Here is a 21,083-nt window from a genome sequence, read left to right on the forward strand (position 1 = left end):
AATTGTTACAAGTTGTATAACCCAGGTTTGGTGCTGAACTGACTGGACATTGCGTGGAGTGGCACCAGAGCCAGGATTTGGGCTGTATTGTCCAGATTGCCTACCAAGAGGACAGAGAGCAGACATTTTATTTGGCCTCTACAGGCAGGGCAAAAACATTCTTGCAAAATGAGTTTTTCTGTCAGCCCATCTCTGTCAGCCTATTGCATTGCTGTGATACAAACCCATGGTACATCCATGTTTGGAATACGGTGCACACCTCTGGTCATTGCATCTTACTCTACCTAGGAGAGATTCAAAAGAGTGGAGGTAAGATGATCAAGAGATGTGAGCAACTTCCTTGTGAGGAAAGTTTACAATGTTTGTGGCTGTTTAGCTTTGAAGAAAGGGAAGATGTATGCAATGCATGGTGTGCGGAAAGCCTGGAGTCTTCCCCAAAAGATGACTGGTAGAGGATTTGGATTCACATAACACATAATTAAGCTTTGGAACTCACTGTCATAGGCTGCATCAATACAAGTATAGTGTCTAGATCAGGAGTAGGCAACCTGCGGCCTGTGGGCCGGATGCGGCCTGGTGAGGCCTTGGGACCGGCCCCAGCCCAGTCCTGCCGCCGATTGCCGCCGGGGCCTTTGGGGGGCGATTGTCTATAGAAGCCTCAGAAACATGCATTTATCTTAACATTTTTTTTAAAATCAGCAAATTTTTTCACGTGTCCTCCATTTTTTATTTAAAAAGTGCCCTCCATTTGAAAATTCTGTCCTACATTTGTCCTGGTTTATTTATTTATTTAATTTTTTTTAAAAAAAAAATATTTATTTATTTATTTTTTGGCTTCAGCCCCCCAGTTGTCTGAGGGACAGCTACCTGGCCCCCGGCTCAAAAGAGTTGCCTACCCCTGGTCTAGATCAAGAGAAGTAATAGTGCCACTGTATTCTGCTTTGGTCAGACCCCACCTGGAATATTGTGTCCAGTTCTGGATACCACAATTCAAAAAGGACATTGAGAAACTGGAGTGTGTCCAAAGGAGGGTGACTAAAATGGTGAAGGGTCTGTAAACCATGTCCTATGAGGAACGACTTAGAGAGCTGGGGATGTTTAGCCTGGAGAAGAGAAGGTTAAGAGGTGATATGATAGCCCTGTTTAAATACTTGAAGGGATGTCATATTGAGGAGGGAGCAAGCTTGTTTCCTGCTGCTCCAGAGAACAGGACCCGGAACAATGGATGCAAGCTACAGGAAAAGAGATTCCACCTCAACATTAGGAGGAACTTCCTGACAGTAAGGGCTGTTCGACAGTGGAACACACTCCTTCCTCGGAGTGTAGTGGAGGCTCCTTCCTTGGAGGTCTTTAAGCAGAGGCTGGATGGCCATCTGTCGGGGATGCTTTGATTTAGATTTCCTGCATGGCAGAATGGGGTTGGACTGGATGGCCCTTGTGGTCTCTTCTAACTCTATGATTCTGTGATTCTAAGTAAAAGTTCTGGCTGACAACTTGGATGGCTTTAAAAGTTGTCAAAAGTTGTTCTATGAAGTGTGCGTAAATGAATGGAATCAATTACTACTAAGTCATGAATGCTGTATGCCATCTCCAATACTCTGCCTCTTATATATCAGCTGTAAAGGAACACAGAAGAGAAGATATGCATGTGCTGATGTTATGCTTTGGGGTTGCCATTCTGGCATCTGATGCAGCCCCTGAGTGAACATGATGTTGGACCAGAGAGACCTTGCTCTGATCCCATCTCGTTCTTCTGAGTCTCCTATCTTTTCCAAGTCCCTGCCACCAGATTTTGGGAATGTGGTCATTCCCTCTTCTAATTTTATTTTAATACAAAGTGTGTGGAAATCATGATCCTGAGCTTTCTATGAGCATGATTATGCTTTAAGTCAAGACATGCACTTCTCACATGTCTTGTTTTCAAAATAAATAAATGTACTTGCTAACTTGCTGCTGCTCCACCAAAATGTTGACAGCACAGTGGCAGTGTGGCACAATCCCTGGTAAATTGGAGATGTCTGACATGGACCCACACTTCTGTGAAATTGTCTACCCCTCCTCTAAGGCCACAGCTGGGAGGACAGGGTTGTCACAACTCAGACCTGACTTGACAATTAATCCAAAAAGACTGGAAGATTGGAACTCCCTCCCACAGAAGATGAGGCTAAAGATGTAACATTTCAAGCACATTTGAAGACATGGAAGAAAAAATATTTTCCCTCTGGGCTCTTTTCAGAAGATCTTTTTATTTAGGGTAGCTTTTGCTGATTAAATAGTTATTACAAGTGGGTCATTTAATGGAAGGTGCCCTTCTTTTATTTTCACTTTTACATTTTGTATGCCTTCAGTACTGTTTTGATAGGATTTGTTGTTATTAATTGCCATCGAGTTTACTTCATCTTATGGTGGTTCTGTGAATGAGAAACCACCAAGAACCTGGTTATTAACAGTTTTGCTCAGGTCTTACAAACTCACAACTACTGGTTTCCTTGATTATATCAATCCTAGCCATTTTGGCTTGTAAGGAGAGTTCAGTCCATTTTGCTCCAAGACTCATTCTTTTGGCTTTTAGAGGTCCATGGTTTCTGTAGACCTCTCTTCCAGCATCACATTTCAAATGAACTGTTTCTCTTCCTTTCCACTTTCTTCACTGTCCAGCCTTCACATCCACACATTGTAATCAGACATACTCTGGAGCATGAATGATTTTGACTTTGACATTTAATTATCTGGTGTTTTTTAAAATTTATTTGAGGATCTTGCATAGATCTTTCCTTTAACGAGAAATAATTAAAAACTCTTTTTATTATTGTAGTGGCCTTTTAGCTATTTTGTTTTTATCTGTGTGGTAAACTGTCTTGAAACAGAAAATAAAGGTAGATGGGAAATTAAATAAACAAATCTAAAATAAATAGATTCCTTTAATTGTGGGGCAAACCTCCTGATGTTTTACAATCTTGTTTTCCAGGAGATGACTTCTCGTTGATACAGCAAGAAATCTACATGGTCAAGGAATGCAAACACTGCAATATTGTAGCATACTTTGGAAGCTATCTCAGGTAAGGTCTTTTGTGTTCTCTTTCATATGAAATTTATTTGCCATGCCAATTTCCTGGAGGGACCTACAGTTTTCTTCAAAGTGTATCCAGAAAGTGTGGATAGCAGTCAGTATGTGAGTTTACTGTCTCTTACAAGAGATGGTCAGCTGGCTACTTCATTTATTTAATAATTCAATTTTTTAAATATATTTCTTTTTTGTGATGGCCAAGTTTAGATTTTGTAATGTTACAAATCTGTAACTAAGGTCTTGTCTCTACTGGTCAGGATACTCTGGGAGCTGTCCAGAATAACCTGGCCCCAGAGCTGCCCTCACTCCCCCCCCCCATTTCCTGGCTTTTCATTCCCATGTGGGACAGCTGTCTGCACCTTTGAACTGCTGAGCTCCTGGATGCATCCACCACCACCACCACCACCACTGGTCCCTCGCTCTGAGGTCAAAACAAGACCATCACATGGCTGGGTGCCTCATTCTGACTCAGCAAGTGGCTGATGAGCGAGGCAGGGAATGCACATGCAGACAAGTGCCCCAGCATGAGAACAGAGGACTCTGGGTCTTCCCAGAATCCCAGGATCCCTGAAGAGCCAAATAAAAGGTAAATTTTTAAAATCCGTGTTAAGGGCATTATATCCTGGCTCTGGTGCTGAACATGCTGGACATCATCTGGACTGTTTGCACCAGAACTGGAGTTTGGTCCATGCGTTGTCCAAACAGGATGTCTCCAGGTCAGAGGCAAAACATGCCTTTTGACCCATGCAGACAGGGCCTACGTTACAGAAACACAACAAAGCTCTGTTAGAAAATTGCAAAGATATGCATCCAAGAACTGGCAAAGGAACTCCAATGCATATCAGGCACTCTTGTTGTGCTCTAGCACTTCCTAGCTAGAATCCGGATGTGCTTCAGAGAGCAAGCACCCTGATGCATCTCAGTGATTAATGCATATCAGGCCATGGTGCATCAATCAGTCCATTGCACAATGGATGGCTGCACAATTTAATGCCATGGCAGCTTGACTGAGATTGCGAAACTGCTTAATTCTATTTTGTGCATGCACAGATGTAAATCCCAAGCATAATGGCAGCCAATATTTTATATTATTATTATTATTATTATTATTATTATTATTATTATCCTTTATTTATATAGCACTGTAAATTTATATTTATTTATTCATTTTGTTAAAATATTTACATCCCACCCCATATCATAGGATCTCTGGGTGGTTTACGATAAAATCTGTTTAAACCATTTAACATTTGAAGCAGTTAAAAATAATAATCTGAATGTGTTGGTGATGCTTTGAATGCTGAGAAAGGAAGCAGTTTCTTGGCTGTGGTGTGAGGGCTGTGGTGTGAGGGCTGTGGTGTGAGGGCTGTGATGTGAGGGCTGTGAAGTCACATTCTCTTGCTAAACTTGAGGCCGCATATTTTCCATTCCTCTGGAATTCTGTTTTTTGTTGGCCAGATCTCTGGGAATATGTCACATCCCTCACTGGATGTGATCTTTTGCACATTCATTTTGACTTCAAGGCATTCAGAACATTTCGAAGAGGATGGCATTTCTCTTTTGTTCTAACAGATGTGGCAATAATAATAATAATAATAATAATAATAATTTTTATTTTTACCCCGCCTTTCCATAAAAATGATCAAGGCGGCTTACAAAAGTTAAAAACATTACAATGCAAGATAAAACAGTACGATATAAGGTTAAAAACATTGCTACAAAAAATGGGAACAGGAATCAATAAAATACACATGTCAAGGGCAAGAAAAGGGAAAAATCAATTTACAATGGTCCGGGGTCAAAAGGAAAAGGACAAGGGGCAGAGAAAGAACAATTAACTAAGGTGGGAAGGCCAACCGAAATAAATGTGTTTTTAAATTTTTCTTAAAAGAAGCCAATGAAGCGGCGGAGCGGAGCTCTACAGGGAGCTTATTCCAAAGAGAAGGGGCAGCGATGGCAAAAGCCCTCTGTGAGGTCTTCACAAAATGTGACCTAGGGACCTGCAACAAATTTGTCCCGGATGTTCGAAGAGTGCGGGGCGGATTATATGGGGAGAGGCGGTCCTCCAAGTACCCTGGGCCCAAGCCATTTAGGGCTTTATAGGTCAAAACCAAAACCAACTCCTCCCTCCCAGGAACGCCGCCGGGCAGCAAGAGTCTCTCCCGGTGCGGGGGCGCGCCCAGCTGGTCTTGGGTGGCGTCCTCAAACAGAGTACTGTCCCAAAAATATATGATAAGCATGTTTGCTTGTGACAGGGCTGGCGATCTTGCAATGCACCAGTTATTTTTGCAATGCAAAACACATCTGAAGGTATTGAAAATACCCTGGTTTTGAAAAAAAAATGTATTTTTCATGTTAAACAGTGCGTAAGGAACATTCAACCTGTTTAAAAGATTGACTTATTTAAAAGGATTCCAGAAAAGGCAGTTTACCTTTTTGTTTTTTCTTTTGTTGTATTGCTTTGGATTGGAAATGGAAGTATATATTTTACAATCCACCTGATATTCATGCACCACAAGACCCAGCAATCTTAGCTAGCAATGCCAGTGAAGAGAAATGAAGGATGTTGCAGTCTGGCAACATCTGATGGATCATAGGATTCATAGGATTCCCACCATAGGGGTATGGGATAGTTAATGTCTGCAAAGTTATGAGGACTTGAGCCTGCTGCAGGGCTTGAGCCTGGCATAGTTAACTGTGTAAAGAGGCCTTTCACCTCATTTCCTCACCTTCAAAATGGAAATAAGTATGACTAGATGGCACTTAATCATCACAAAGTGTTTAAAGGAATAGTATGCAAAAGGATCTTGTAGCACCTTTGAGACCAACTGAAAGAAAGAAGCTGGCAGCATGAGTTTTTGTAGACTTGAGCCTGCTTTCTCAGATACAGAAATAATCTGCTTTATCCTTGATGTATAGAATGGCAGGACTGTTGTTGCTTTTTGCTGTCAAGTCGACCATGTATTTGTCTTTTTAGGAGTCCATGATATTAATAAAATTCTCCTGCAGCATTTCATTTTAAATAAGTTGATTCTCTTCCAGTCAGTTTTCTTTATTATCCAGCTTTCACACCATACATAGAAATCACACCATACATAGAAATTTACTAATGGTGACATAAACATGGTTACTTTATTTGTTTAAAACATCAGATATTAATGTTCATAATTTTCCACTTCCCTTCACAGCCGCGAGAAGCTCTGGATTTGTATGGAATACTGTGGAGGAGGATCCCTTCAAGACATTTATCATGGTACCTAGAAACTGCTTTGTTTATTTCATTGTTATTGTACCCCTTTCTCAGAATCCCTTCCCATTGTGTCCCAACAATTCTGCAAGATAGGCTAAATTGAAATAATCTGAACCCAGGTCTCTCTTGTTTTAGTCCATTGACCTATTGCAGTTGGCTACAACTAATGTGTTTTCAAATGTAGCAAGTCTGGGGCTTAGTTTTCAATGAAGTGTCCTGTTCAAACCCTGTTGAAATGTGTGGGAGACCCTTGATAGCATCCATATTAGACTACTGCATTGCACTCTGCATGGGGCTGCCCTGGAAGATGTTTCAGTTAGTTAGAACATGCTGCCATTACTTTGAGCAGGATAGGATGAGAGAAACTGAATATGCTTCTTTTACAACTGCCTACCAGAGGGTTCTCAGAAACAGGAAAAGGAGATGGTTTTGAGCTATAAAGCCAGGTTCTGGAATATCCTGAGAAACATCTTGCCCTGTTTCACCTCTCCACTTAACTTCAGTTGACATTCTGCTTAGGTCACCATCTTTTGAAAGCATTTTTGAGAGGACAGTCAGGAAGAGTGCAAAATGCTGAGACTCTTGAACTTAAGAATGAGTTAATGCTAGGGATGCCATAACCCGGCGGCCCCCGTGACAATCACGCTTTTGGGGGGCCCCTCACGGTCACGGCCCGGTTTGGGGGCCCCCCATGCCTTGTTCCCGGTTCGGGGTCTGCTCCTCCGCGCACAGCTGTGCGCCACTCTCCCCACCTGGCGCACTGGCGTAGCCTAGAGAGCAGCTCTTTAAAACATCTGCCACTCAGAGCTATTATATACCGAGTGAGCCCACTTGGTATATATACCCTCAGGAAGCCTTACTTTCCAGGTTACAGTGAGAAAAGAAAAAAAGGCCATGAATCGTTCATGTTGTCTGGGAGTTTAATTGCCTCATCTTTTAAATGTAAACCGCGTCAGTATTCTTGTAATTCTTTATCACAGTATCGTTTTTGAGGCCCTAAACACCTTTAATTGTAATATGCAAATTTATCCCGAAGCTGACCAATGGGAAAGAAGCAATCAGCCCTCCGCTTGGGTTGGTTTTCAATGGCTTGGTAAAGGAAGAGCTTTTGTCTTGCTTGTAAATAGGAAGGGCTTTGGGGTAGCAAAGGCTGCAGAAATAGTTTGACTCCCCCCTTAAACATCCATGGCTCAGTGCTATAGGATTCTGGGAAGTGTAGTTTCTTCTGGCACCAGAGCTCTTTTGACAAAAGGAGCCTGAATAATCCACAGAGGAGGCATTGCCTGGGGGCTGCGGTGGAAGAGAGGAGGCTGCTCTGGATGGTCCTGGCACTTCCCTTGGCTCCCTCCCTCCCTCCCTCCGCCTCCTCCTCCTCCTCCTCTCGGAGCAGCCCCACAGCCAAGCTCATTCATACTCCCAGGCTTTTCTCTCCCCCCCCCCCCTGCACTTTGAGACCCCTTTAACTGCCAAAGCTCAATGCTCTGGAATTCTGGTGTCTGAGGCATTTGGCCTTCTCTGTCAGAGAGCTCTGGTGCCACAATAGACTACAATTCCCAGGATTCCCCAGCACTGAGCAGTCCCAAACTGGACCATTTCCTCAGTGTGGATGCACCTTTGGAGGTGTTTGGAGAGTTATGGAACTCCCTGTCAGAGATAGCTCTGGGGCCACAGTGTACTACAATTCCCAGCATTCCCCAGCACTAACCCAGGACAGTTAAGTCACTCTCAAACTGGATTATTTCCTCAGTGTGGATGCAGCTTTGGTGAGGAACTCTGGGCATTTCAGCCCAGCATTGTTTTATTTCTGCAGTGTATTTTGGACCAGAGACAAGGTGACCAGGCATCCTCCTCCTTTTCCAGGACATGTTCTCAATTTGGATCATGGCTAAGAAGCATGGATTTATAATTACATGGGTGTTTTTAGCTTTTATTTTTGGCCATGTCCTACATTTTTTTGCTTGGGTGCCCTACATTTTGGGGTGAGGGCATTGGTCACCTTGGTCAGATAGCTTTCCAGGGGTTTAACTGCCATTCTGCTGTGGTGCTGGAACAGACCACCATTCCCAGAATTCCATAGCATTCAGCTGAGGCAGTTAAAGTGGTCTCAAACCAGATGATTTCTCCAGTGTAGATGCAGCCCAAGCCTTTTGCCTCTCTTATGTCTGAGATTTCAAAGCCCAGCCCTGGCACCACAACAAACTACAAATCCCAGGATTCCATAGGATGGAGTGATGAGAGTGAAAGCAGTGTGCAGCAGCCTAAGTTTGCTTAATGCAGTTCTTAACATGGTGCACCTCTTGCCTACAGAGTCTCCCAGGCCCAGCAAGGCCTTGGAGAAGATTTAAAAATGTAGGACCTTTTTTTTGGTTAATTTCCTGGCCAGGAAATTTTAAAAAAATGTCCTACATTTTAAGCTTTGTCCTACATTTTCCCCAGTTTTGAGGTCCCCCGGGATGGCAACCCTAGTTAATGCTGATTGTGAACACAGCCAGAACAAAAAGAAGCAGCACAAAATAGGCATGCCACAGGTGATCTGAAAGATAAAATCTGACATCTGGTTAAGTATTATGTTGTAAGCTAGGTTTATGATCTTGTAAACGTAGGTATTCATTTTCACACTCACAGAGGCAAATTGCACCCTAAAACCCACCTTTAAAGCTAGGCGGTTGCACCAACCTAAAGATTTCAGTGGTGCTAGTAAGTGAGAAACTGAAAGATGATGCTCCTTCCCCCTCCTGCCTGCATGCTGCAGTGAAACATATTCAGTTATAGAATTATAGCCGCCTTGAGTCCCTATATTTGCAGAAAGGCAAGATATAAGTAAATCATCATCATAATTATCATCATCAACCTAGAATTGGAAGAGACCCAAGAGGCATCCAGTACACCCACATTCTACCATGAAGGAAGACATAATGAAAGCACTCCCAGCAGATGGCCATCAATCTTTGTTTCAAAATCTTGAACAGAGGTGATAATGGGTGTTCCCTGCCATTGCTTGCCATGCTGCATCTTTCTGGCAGGAGAGAGCTGCATGTGACATCCTTTAATGCCACACTATTTGGCAGTGCAGAACTCCTTAATTTAATGCAGTTGCCTATACAGTCAGGCCCTCGGTATTTGCAGGCTAACAATGGACAGATTGGAGCATCCCCAGGTGATCCTTCCCTATTAATGTAATTAATTAATTAATGTAATATGTCTTTTAACTATTATTTTCATGGTTTTTTAAAAAAATTTATTGTCTTTGATATCTTGTTACCCGCCTTGATCCAATACAGGAAGAGATGGGATAATAATAATAATAATAATAATAATAATAATAATAATAATAGTAGTTGTTGTTGTTGTTGTTGTTGTTGTTTTCGTCATCGTCACTGGCAACATGCGGACACAGCCACATGTGTGTCAACTGAAGTTAAGTGGAGAGGAACAACCACACTCACATCGATGTCCATATGACGCTAATGGGACCTGAGGTCCTGCATTTTTTGATACCTATGGGGAGGAGTCCGGAACCGAACCCCAAATATAGACAGGTTTGGGTAGGAAGCAGATCAGGAGATCTCTCTCTCTCTCTCTCACACACACACACACACACACACTCCAGTTCCAGTGCTGGTTGGTGGGTTCTGGAGTTGTAGTGCAAAAAGGTAACTTTCCCAAACTTTGATCCTCTCATCTCTCTAGGATGGAATGGAGAGCCTTTTCTTGTCTCTTCTTCCACTGGGCAGATTCAGCTTGCTATTTCCTTGCTGCTATCAGTAGTAGCAGCAATAGTAGGGGGGTGAGGATGTGTTGGAGAGTAACCTATATTAAATTGACAGGAAATCATGATGGCTGGGGATTTTCTGGCAGTGGAAAATCCAGTGCACCCTGCAGGGACACATATTTTGCATCCATAAAACAGCAGGATTGGTGAGAAGGGCCTATGCCTGGAGAGGCCATCTGCAACTGGGGACCACCAAAGAGAAGGCCCTGTTGCATGATAATCTCAAAGAACAGGAGGGCTCATGCAGAAGAAAGCAGTCCTTCAGAATAGAACTTCCATCACCAGGTACAGTATAACAAGAAGAATTAGGTGCTGTGGATAAACAACAGAGAATAGCCATGAACAGTATGAGCCCCCAGAGCAGAATGTGGAAGCATAACTGTTGTAAACTACAGCTCTCAGAACAGTTCTGCTGGCTGGAGAAATTCTAGAGCTGCAGCCACAAAAGTAAATGTTGCAACTTCTGTACTAGACTAGATGAACTTTTTGTTGTGATCCAGGTTCCTCCATCCGAGTCATGTAAAACAGAGAAAATCTGCTGTGACTTAGTTGCACATTGTGTTTGCTTTTCATTTCAGTAACGGGGCCACTGTCAGAGTTACAGATTGCGTATGTTTGCAGAGAGACATTGCAGGTAAAGTACCACTGTTCATTCTGGGGGATTCTGGTTGGCATGGGAAACACATCTCTTTAAGCAGCAAAACCCTGGATTAATTTATTTTAAGTTTTTTGGGCACTGTATCAAATAAATTCTATGATTTGCAGATTACAAATAGATTTTGCATGTCTCGACCCAAAATCCAATGACAGCCACAGAAACAACAAATTAAAAATCTTATTTACACAGTACTTTATGAAGTTTGATACTTGGAGTAATGATATTTGGTGTAAGTAGTGTAGCAGCCTGAAAATACCAATAGCAAATATAGTACTTGAGGTTTTATGTGGACATGTACAGATTCCAGGAAGAAATGACTGGAAATCTCTCATTTGCAGACACTAAAAATGCATTTGCTCTTCCTGCTTCACCATACGAAATGGCTGATGATTTGTTCACAGATTCATAACGTGCCAAATTTTTGTGCAGCCATTCAGCAAAGGACTTACGACAGATTTCCCGGCTTTGGCCATTAACACCCTTGTTTCTACAATCATATCAGACAACAAGTTCCTCTCTTTCTTTTCAAAAGTGGCCCTAGGGTAATTAAGTAATAACAATTTAGCAATTAAAATCACCCCTTTTCCCACAATGTGGACCTTTTTCCCCACTTGCTTTACAGAAGTGCTTAATTTTGACTATAGTCTAGCCTAATATTTATAAAAACCGGTGTGTTAAATTAACGCTGCCATCTTTACTGTGCCTTAGGTTGCAGTCCTATACACGTTTTATTGGGAATTAATTCCACTGAATACAATGCATTGGTTGTAGTTAACCCATATATTTACTTAAAACGTATTTTAGTATTTTAATATGTAATTTTGAAAGAATTTCCTTTTGCAACAGTTCATCACAAAATTAGAAGAATGATGCCTTCTTCATGCCAAAACACATAATTATTCTTTTCTTTTTTAAAGCAATCTTACAGTTTACCTTCTTTTAATGGTAGTCAGTCTGCCTCCTAAACTTACTAATGGTTTCACCCCACATCCATTATTGCCACTGGCTGCTTTTAACTGTGTATGCCACCTTGAAGTTTCCTCCTTACTTTTGTTCCTTCCTTTTTTTAAAGGGACTTGCTTATTTGCACATGAAAGGGAAAATGCATCGGGACATTAAGGTAGGCAATTGCCCATGAAAACTCTTTCTCAAGTAGAAGATGAACTTTGGTAGGGTAAACAAGTGAACCTAAGCATTTGGAATCTTCTTGTGTGTTTGTCTTTTTAGGGTGCCAACATTTTGCTGACAGATCATGGGGACATCAAGTTAGGTAAGTGAGCTGGCTCTCTAAGTTTTCTTGACAGAGAAGACAGACATAACTCTTGTAAGAGCAGTGGGGCCACTTCAGGATCACTTAAACCTAACCCTAATCCTCTGTTCACCAGGCTGAGCTCAGAATGGAGTAAAAGCTGGATACAGACAGTGCTGGTTGGCAAACTCTTTGTCATACAAAATCCCTCCTCATTTGTGGGTTTAACCTTTGTGGATTTGATTATTCACCAGTTTGTCCAGAGAGGGCAAGATGAAGGGTTGAAAGCAAACTAGAGAGAGAGAGAACGTGGGCTCTTCCCTTCATATGTTCCCTGGCAATGGGGAAAAGAGGGAGGAGGTAGGATGGAAAGGCAGGCAGATAAAAAGACAAGGAGGGAGGCACAGGAAGAGGCAGGGAAGGCTAGCCAACACAGAGAAAAAGACAGCAAGGAAGAGATAAGGACAGCATGCAGTTGCTGGGATTGTGACAGCACCCCATATCATCCTCAAAAGGGATCTGCTGAGAAAGGGGGTGCTGTGGACATTCATGGTTTCCCCGCTTTCTCAGGGGCCCTGTGCCCTTAATCCTCACGAATGTGGAGGGCCAACTGTACTTTGAGCAGGAATGATTAGATCAGTGTGTTCATTTTAGTCCATGCTAAACTTTGCTGATAAAATTCAGAGACCTAGCTGTCTTAGTCTGGAATATCATTATGCAAAGGGATCTTGCAGCACCTTTGAGACTAACTGAGCGAAAGACGTTATACCACGAGCTTTCGTAGACTTGAGTCTACAAAAGTTCATGCTACAGCTTCTTTCACTTTGGCCCAGAACAGATGGGCCTTTGAGGTGCCCTTGTCATGTGCAAGCGTTGCCTGGTGGGCGGAGCGCCCACACGCCCGGCAGCCCTCACACATAACGAGGACGCCGCAGCTGCAGCGCTCCCACCAGATGTGGCATGTAATGATGATAATGATGATGTTGCGGTTGCACCACTTTCAGACAGGGCAGCGCAGCTGCGATGTCATCGTGATGTCTCTCGCGCTTTGTGGCGTCACAGCAATGCCGCAAAAAGAAGCCGCTTCCGGGTGTTCCTTTTTTGCTCTGCAGGAGCACTGTGCAATTTGGTTGCTGCGGCGCTCCTGCAGAGCAAAGAGAGGTGCCAGGGAGGCTCCTCTTTCTGGCGGTGTGTACCCCACCACAGTTAGTTTCAAAGGTCCTGCAAGATCCGTTTGCTGAGTAAGCCTGTGAAGGCTAGTTTCCTGATTCTCATAGTGGTCAACTAAATGCCCTCTGAAAAAGCCACAAGCAAGCTCTTCTGTAGCTTTTTCCCCTCAGTAGCTTTGCATTCATTTATTCATACTTCCTCCAAGCAGGAAGATAATGTTTAGGTGTCTTCAGCCTTCATGAGTTTGTCTAATCCTGTAATTCCCCTTTAAAGTTATTCAGGCTTGTGGCCAATACCTCCACCTATGGCCACAGGAGTCCTGCCAATTAATTCTGTTTGGTGGGGATGATGGGAATTGTAGTTCAACATAGCTGGGAGACACTGGTTTGAGAAACACAGAATTAAAGGATATTAATGAATATGATCCTCAGTTAACCCATTAACAATTATTCCTGGGCTACATGAATGACAGTGTTAAAGAAAGGTAAAGTGGGATCTGTTTATTGAATGTCCAATTTTCCTTGTATTTTCTTTGCTCTTTTTGCAAAATGGAAAGCCAGCTTCTAGAAATGTCTTCAATCCTTTCTTCCCCAGCTGACTTCGGAGTAGCGGCAAAAATAACAGCCACAATTGCAAAGAGGAAGTCGTTTATTGGCACTCCTTACTGGTAATAAATTCCTTGGGATTATTCCAACAAGGATTTAGACGTTTGAACCAGGGTTTCCAGACTAGACTATAAAGATTCTAAAACAGACAAGTTCAGTGACAGATGTAGTGAGCTGATGGCAGCAGACTTTGGGATTGGACCTTTTTCCCTCTGTGTCTTTGCCAGATTGACCTGCTGATATATATTAGCAATGCTGAGTGTCTTCTCCCAAATTCATCCTGAGGTCACTTTAATGGTTTATAGGAAATGTCTGCCCATGTGAGCTACATGATCCAGCAACTCATAAGTCTCATCTGCAACCGTTTTTGCAGTTTGGGAAAAATATTTTGTTGTGACAGACACCCTTGTATTATTCATTCACATGTTACACTGTTGTTTCAGCAAGTAAAAAGCAACAGAAAGTGGTCTGTCCTTTTAACAAACACCGATGATGTGCAAGATGTACATCTTTAGACATGTACCCTCAACAACTGTTTCTGAGAATCTTGTAAAAAAAGAACCCATAAATTTCTATTTCTCATGGTCATAGATGCAAATTTGTGTTTCTAAGCATTTTCAACCAGGTTCTTAGTTCTCAAAAAGTTAATTACTCCTGGTTTTTGTTTTCCAAGACAGACCGATCAAACTTATGTGTCCTGTATTTTTGTAATGGCTTAATAATTGAATCTCCACTCACAGAACTCTGAAAATTATTCTGATTTCTGTCCCTGAACTAGAGTTCCCAGTGTTCATATGGGACAGAATGATATCAGTGAATATAATGTGGGATCAGTTCAGGCTGTCTCATTAAGCCAAAGAAAAACTCAGCCATAAACAAGTGGTTCAACAAAGAATGGAGTAAACCTTCTGCCTTTATTGCCAGAATGAGTTTGCATGGCTGGGGGACTCCTGGGGTGGATTCATACCACACAGCACAGTCTGATACCACTTTAACTGCCATGGCTCCATCCTATGGCATGCTGGGATTTGACATTTTGAGAGTTACTTGGAATTCTCTTCTGTTGTTGTTATTGTTGTGTGCTCTCAAGTTGTTTCTGACTTATGGCAACCCTAAGGAGAACCTATCACGATGTAATATTTGTTCAAAGGGGTTGGCTTTTGCCTTCCTTTTGGCTGAGAGTATGTTTGTTGCCTGGAGTGACCCAGTGAGTTTCCATGGCCATGTGGGGATTGGAACACTGGTCTTCAGAGTAATAGTCCAGCACTCGAACCACGTTGGCTTTCATTCTCTTACAGAGAGTTATAATGAACTAGGTCATGGGAGTACACTAGAGAATTCTAAGTACATCCCCAGATATTCCAGGATACCATAGGATGGAGCCACAGCAGTTACAAGGGGGACCAGATTGCTAAAGTTGTGCAGTGTGGGTATGGAGGCTACAATATGAAGGGCTTGTAGGCTGTGTTCCTCTTGCATTACATATGGTGGCGCAGTGGTTAAATGCCTGTACTGCAGCCATTCACTCAAAACCACAAGGTTGCGAGTTCAAGACCAGCAAAAGGGCCCAAGCTCGACTCAGGCTTGCATCCTTCCAAGGAGGGAGCTAAAATGAGTACCCAGACTGTTGGGAGAAAATTAGCTTACTTGCTAATTAGCTTACTTGCTGTTCACCGCTATGATCTTTGGAATAGTGGTATATAAATAAAACAAATTATTATTAATTATATAGCAAAGGCCTGGTTTAGCTTGCAAAGTACTTTTTGTCTAACGGTGGTGGTGTTTTTCTCTACATAAGGATGGCCCCAGAAGTTGCCGCAGTAGAAAAGAATGGAGGCTACAACCAACTCTGTGACATCTGGGCTGTCGGTATCACTGCCATTGAGCTTGGCGAGCTGCAGCCACCTATGTTTGAGCTTCATCCCATGAGGTCAGTGGACAGACGATTGTGTCACTATCTTAAATTTGCTAGCATTTAGCCCAGGTGTGGACAACTGCTGAGGGGTCAAAGGTTAATCTTCCCTTCCCACTGTAGCTGCACCCAGTGGGCCAAATCATTGCACTTCAGTGCATGCAAAATGTGTGCATGGCATTGAGTGTAGTGTGACACTTCTGGAGTTCATTTTGGCCACTTTCCAACTGTTTCTTTGTTTCTTTGTTTTGGAGGGGAGTCAGAGCTGTGAAGAGGTGGGGAAAGTAAACTGCCACGTTTGCAGCCATTTTTGGGACAGTTCAGTGTAAAAAAAATTGCATTAAAGGGTGTGTCTTTTTTTCTTTTCTTTCTTTCTTTTTTATTTTTATTTTTTTATTTATTTTTTTGTGATGGTGGTTCAGAGGGGCTTCAGGGACTGTCCTTTGAGGTCCCCATGGGCCTGACTTTTCCCACTCCCGATGCAGCCAGTGGAATTAAATTGGGGGTGTGGGGAGAGAGAAGAATTTAAAATCAACAATTTATCCCATCTTTCCCCTTCCAAAAAAGAAGACACTAAGGATTTTATCATACTTGTCTGCTGTCCCGTCATAATCACTCTAGTTTAAGAGTGGAAGCATACCAGTTTGTCATCATTTCTTATTTCGCTTTTCTCCGCAATAGTGCTTTTGGCAATCCATGATCATGTGTTCTGTTCTCTGTACTGCCAAACGCATGTTGGCAGTTGTGATTGCTGCTTCCACCCCCCACCCCCACCCCCAAAGTATAGTGCTGCTTTGTGCATATTCACACAGCAGCCCCATGCAATGATCACAGCTGCAACTGCTTCCCAAAGCCGCTGCTGTGCCTACTTTGGGAAGATGTTGACACAATCACTGTGAAAAGGAGTGGAGACAGGAGGAGAGGAGCAGAATCACACCTACTCATACCATGTGATTGTCTTAGAAGCAGAACTGCAGTGGAAGAAACCTATTGCATGAAGGCAGTAATGGAATAGCAGTGAGATTGAGAGCCTATTGACAGGTTTTGCCTATCAATAAAAAGATGCATTATAGTAATGAATGAAATACATGGTGGCAGCAGGACAGGCATGACTTTGTGCGATAAATACCAGCCAAAGACACTTTTATCATATTAAAATTCCTCTTTTATAGCCTCGAGTGATTAAATCCTTAGAGTGAATTATTACCATGAAAGCCAATAACAGAGTCCTTTGGACTAATCATGAAAACGCATTCATGAGCTAAACTCCACACTTAGCCTACGTCCCTCAAACCTCCAAGCTCTCAAATGAATAAATAAAATTCAGCCACAGCTAATTCAAACATAATTTGGCGTACTCTGTCTCAATTTGCTGTGGTACTTTTTTTGTCTTCCAGGGCCCTCTTTCTAATGTCCAAAAGCAACTTTCAACCTCCAAAACTAAAAGAAAAAAACAAATGGTAAGTCTGATTGTTTCTTGCAATTAGGCCTTTGTTCTCTTTGCTCTGCCCTTTCTCCATGCTAACCACTTGAAAGCAGGTTAGAAAAGCCTTTTGACAGTTAATGTGACCCTTAGGAGAACAAGAACAAAGATAGGGAAGTGGTGCTGTTAATTTCTTAATATACAACACATGAGGAATCTGAATGCATTGTTCCAGTTCACGTGAGAAGAGCTATTCATAGAAGCTTAGAGTTGGTCATCTAGTCAAACCCTCTGCCATGCAGGAATACCCCAGTAAAGCACTCATGAAAGATGCTCATCCAGCCTCTGTTTAAAGACCTCCTAAGAAGGAGACTCCACCATCCTCTGAGGCAGTCCATTCCACTTCCAAACAGCTCTTACAATGAAGAAACTATCTAACGCCCAGAGAAGCATTTCTTATTTGAATCCATTGGTTTGTGTTCTAGTGTCTGGAGCAGCAGAAAACAAGCTTGCTCCATCTTCTTCATGACACGCCTTCAGATATTTAGAGATGACTGAATCATGTCACCTGTTAATCTTTTCCTCTCCACGCTAAACATTCCCAGCTCCCTCAGTCATTCTACACAGGGCTGGGTTTCCAGATCTTTGCCCATCATGACCACACTTCTCTGGACACATTCCCATTTGGCAATATCCTCCTGGAATTGTGGTGCCAGAACTGGACACAGTATCCCAGATGAGGTCTGAACAAAGCAGAATAAATGGCATTACTACCCTCAATCTGGATATGTAGCCATATGTGGCTTGTAGAAGAAAGAAGCTTCATTGGATGCAGCCATTACTGGAATATTCATTTTCTACAAACATAAGCACACATATGCATGTCAGTTCATGGATGGTAGCATCATCGCAATACAGCAAAAGAAAATACACCAGGGTCCTTGATGCAGCTTTTGTTGTTGATACTGCTACTGTTGCTGTTGTTGACTTTATTCAACAACTGCAGCATTTTCCAAAGCCAGGAGTCTAAATAGCTTACAAGATAAAACAAGTACAACATAGTTAAATCATACAAAAAAGTAACATTAATGTGCGCTTAAACTACTGACAACACTAATATCAGTTTAAAAAATACAGGTTTTAAAAAACTAGTTTAAAAACAGTGCAAGAAGAAAAAATGATTAAAGACAGCATGGTTAAATGGGTGCAAGACATAGGACACAACATAGAACATTAATGTTCAGAGGAAGTGTGGAAAAAAGATTGAAGTATACTTTATACAAGGATTTAAAAGAAAACAATTACAAGATGCTTTTCAGGTGGCATTTATTGCCACAAAGAATTGTCCAAATGTATAAGGGAACAAATTCAAACACGAGAGACACTGCAGACTGGGTCAGCCAGAAAAATCAGCAGTAGCAGAACATGCCACAAACCATCCTGGGCATCAAATACTGTTTGAAAACACGGAGGTTCTGGACCATGCCAACCACTCCCATGTCAGGATGCACAGGGAAGCCATTGAGATCCACAAACATCTGGATAATTTCAACCAGAAAGAAGAAACCCTTAAAGTGAACAAAATTTGGCTACCAGTCCTGAGGAATAGCAAAATAAGGACTTAGCAAATGCAAATGGGAAACCACTCAGAGTCAGGGGTTTCCCAGCAGATAATGATCACCAATTAGCAGACACTCATCCTCGTTTGCATTAGCCTCCCAGCCTGAGGCCTGCCATCAGCACAGAACAAGACACATGCAAATCACTCCTGCATTCCCAGGCTCACACAGTATATATAGACCCACTTTTTCCAGGCAAGCATTCTCTGAAGATGCCAGCCACAGATGCTGGTGAAACGTCAGGAAGAAAATCTTCTAGAACATGGCCACAGAGGCCAAAAAACCCACAAAACACTATTATGCTATTATTTCTTAGATTGTATGCCATGGGCAGGTTTACTTTATCTATTTTATTGTTTCTATGTACAGTGCTGTGTAAATCTACAGTGCTATATAAATAAAGCATTATTATTATTATTATTATTATTATTATTATTATGCTTTATTTATATAGCGCTGTAAATTTACACAGCTCTGTACATACAATCTTTTAGTAATAAGGTGTTTATCTGTTTAGTCAATTCGTTAATTTTGTTTGTTACCCATTGGCTAAGTGAATGTATGAATGTAAGATGGTTGATGGGATTTTTGTGCGATTAATAAAAAAATACATTAAAAAAACAATGGGAATAAGACAGCACACCTAACAGCTGAGAAGTGTCAGGGTATCCCCAGAAAAGTTTCTGTTACCCAAAATGTATCCAGCAAAGAAAGGGCAGAGCAGCCTGAGAGAAAATGTACTGGGCTGTGGGTGCCATTAGAGGTCAGGAAGACGGTTTGGCCAGCTGGCATTTGATAGGCAGTTTCTCAAACTGAGTTTATGTCGTTCCTGGTCAACAGTTGGGATATCTTTAATCTCAACCCACCTCCACTCCTGCCTAAGAAGCTTATAGGAGTCCCTTAAGAATACATATGTTCACTTCTGTTTTGTGCCTGTCCAGGCAGACACCAGTGGCAGTGATCTGAAACAGCTGCAAGAACAATTTAGTAAAGGGGAAACATATTTGGGCCAGATGGGGTTGTTTTCAAGCAAGGCACAGCCTCTGCTGCTCTTCATCTTAGCAAGTGATCTTTGTAGAGAATAAGAATGAAAACAGTATCTTGAATCTAGATTGCCTTTTCCTTTGGAGTCTTACACTATTCTGCATTTTATTTGTCTCTTAGTCACGTGGGTCCCAGGGTTTTCTGTGGCATGGTGGTTGGCTTGCTGTTCTTTCTTTGTGTGTGGTTTTCTCATAGGCTGGTTGATAGCAGCTCTGCTGTGATTGTGACATTAGCCACATTTTCCAGCACCTGATGAGCTGGTCTAAATTCTTTTTCCTAGAGATGTTGTTACCATTTTCTTAATACTTACATTGACCTTCTTCCCATTTTTTTTCTTAGATGATTTTGGAACTTAAGCTTTATTGTGATTTTTAAATTAATTTTGCACTTAAAACACAAAGGCCAAAATCCTGTGTAGAATTTATGTATGCTTAAGAATTGTAGTGCTATGTAGTGAATTCCAGCCTTTAAACAGGCCAGAGCTGAATGGTCAAATAATCTGATCTACAACAGCCCATAGTGATTAGGTATTATTTGATTTATGTAATTCTTACACACTTATTAAATTAGAGCTATTTTATTGGTAGTCTCAACAACTTAGATAGCTATTCTTGGTTCCAGTTCTCTGCCTGCTAACATTTCATCAAAGCAATGTCTGAGATTGGGTTCATTTAATTGATCTGACCTAAATCTGAATTCTGTTTCATTCACCATTTTAATAAATCAGAACCTGAGTATATTTAATCATCGTACAGTCCCAGCACACATGATTAATAACCACATGTTTCCATCTTCTTTATAAAGGTCATCAACATTCCATAATTTTGTCAAAGTGGCGCTCACAAAAAATCCAAAGAAGAGGCCAACAGCAGAAAGACTTCTTACAGTAAGTGCGTCTCTTTTGACGGTTAAAACAAATTCATATCCAATTGCTATTAATGGATTAAATGTTTGAGCTTTCAAAGCACTGGGAGATATCACATATAGGGTTGTTGTTGTTTTTAAGTGCTGTAAAGTATAATGAATATTGAAGCCATTTCAGACATGTAAAGAAAGCCCTCTTGTTTATACAATAAATACCTTTGGGTTAAGATTCTACTCAGATAATTGCTTGCTGTACTATGAATCATGTTTTCAAGTTTCAAAAGACTTCCTTCTTAAAACAGCAGTGTTTCATAGAAAATTAACGAAACCTAAACTGATCTCTATTGCAAAATCTGCCAGAAATTGAAATGAAGAGTTAGGCATGGCTTTGTTCATGCATAATGTTAAACTGTAAGCTAGTGTTCTGTGAACAAGCCATAGACTTCAGTA

The 21,083-nt window shown here is 41.7% G+C and overlaps 1 protein-coding gene across 1 annotated transcript in view; it reads left to right on the top strand.

The window, feature by feature from the left end:
* Positions 1-21,083, top strand: part of LOC149315303 (mitogen-activated protein kinase kinase kinase kinase 5-like) — a 153,030-nt gene that overhangs the window by 67,533 nt on the left and 64,414 nt on the right. The window contains exons 4-12 of the mRNA XM_089522924.1: positions 2,969-3,059; positions 6,256-6,320; positions 10,668-10,723; positions 11,820-11,867; positions 11,975-12,017; positions 13,761-13,833; positions 15,570-15,701; positions 17,081-17,143; positions 20,574-20,655. Of these exons, the coding sequence (XP_089379050.1) occupies positions 2,969-3,059; positions 6,256-6,320; positions 10,668-10,723; positions 11,820-11,867; positions 11,975-12,017; positions 13,761-13,833; positions 15,570-15,701; positions 17,081-17,143; positions 20,574-20,655 (653 nt within the window). The remainder of the gene's footprint in view (positions 1-2,968; positions 3,060-6,255; positions 6,321-10,667; positions 10,724-11,819; positions 11,868-11,974; positions 12,018-13,760; positions 13,834-15,569; positions 15,702-17,080; positions 17,144-20,573; positions 20,656-21,083) is intronic.

The sequence above is a fragment of the Sceloporus occidentalis genome, unplaced genomic scaffold (assembly GCF_023333645.1).
Source record: "Sceloporus occidentalis isolate IW3139 unplaced genomic scaffold, rSceOcc1.0.p SCAF_4, whole genome shotgun sequence".
Classification (NCBI taxonomy): Eukaryota; Metazoa; Chordata; class Lepidosauria; order Squamata; family Phrynosomatidae; genus Sceloporus; species Sceloporus occidentalis.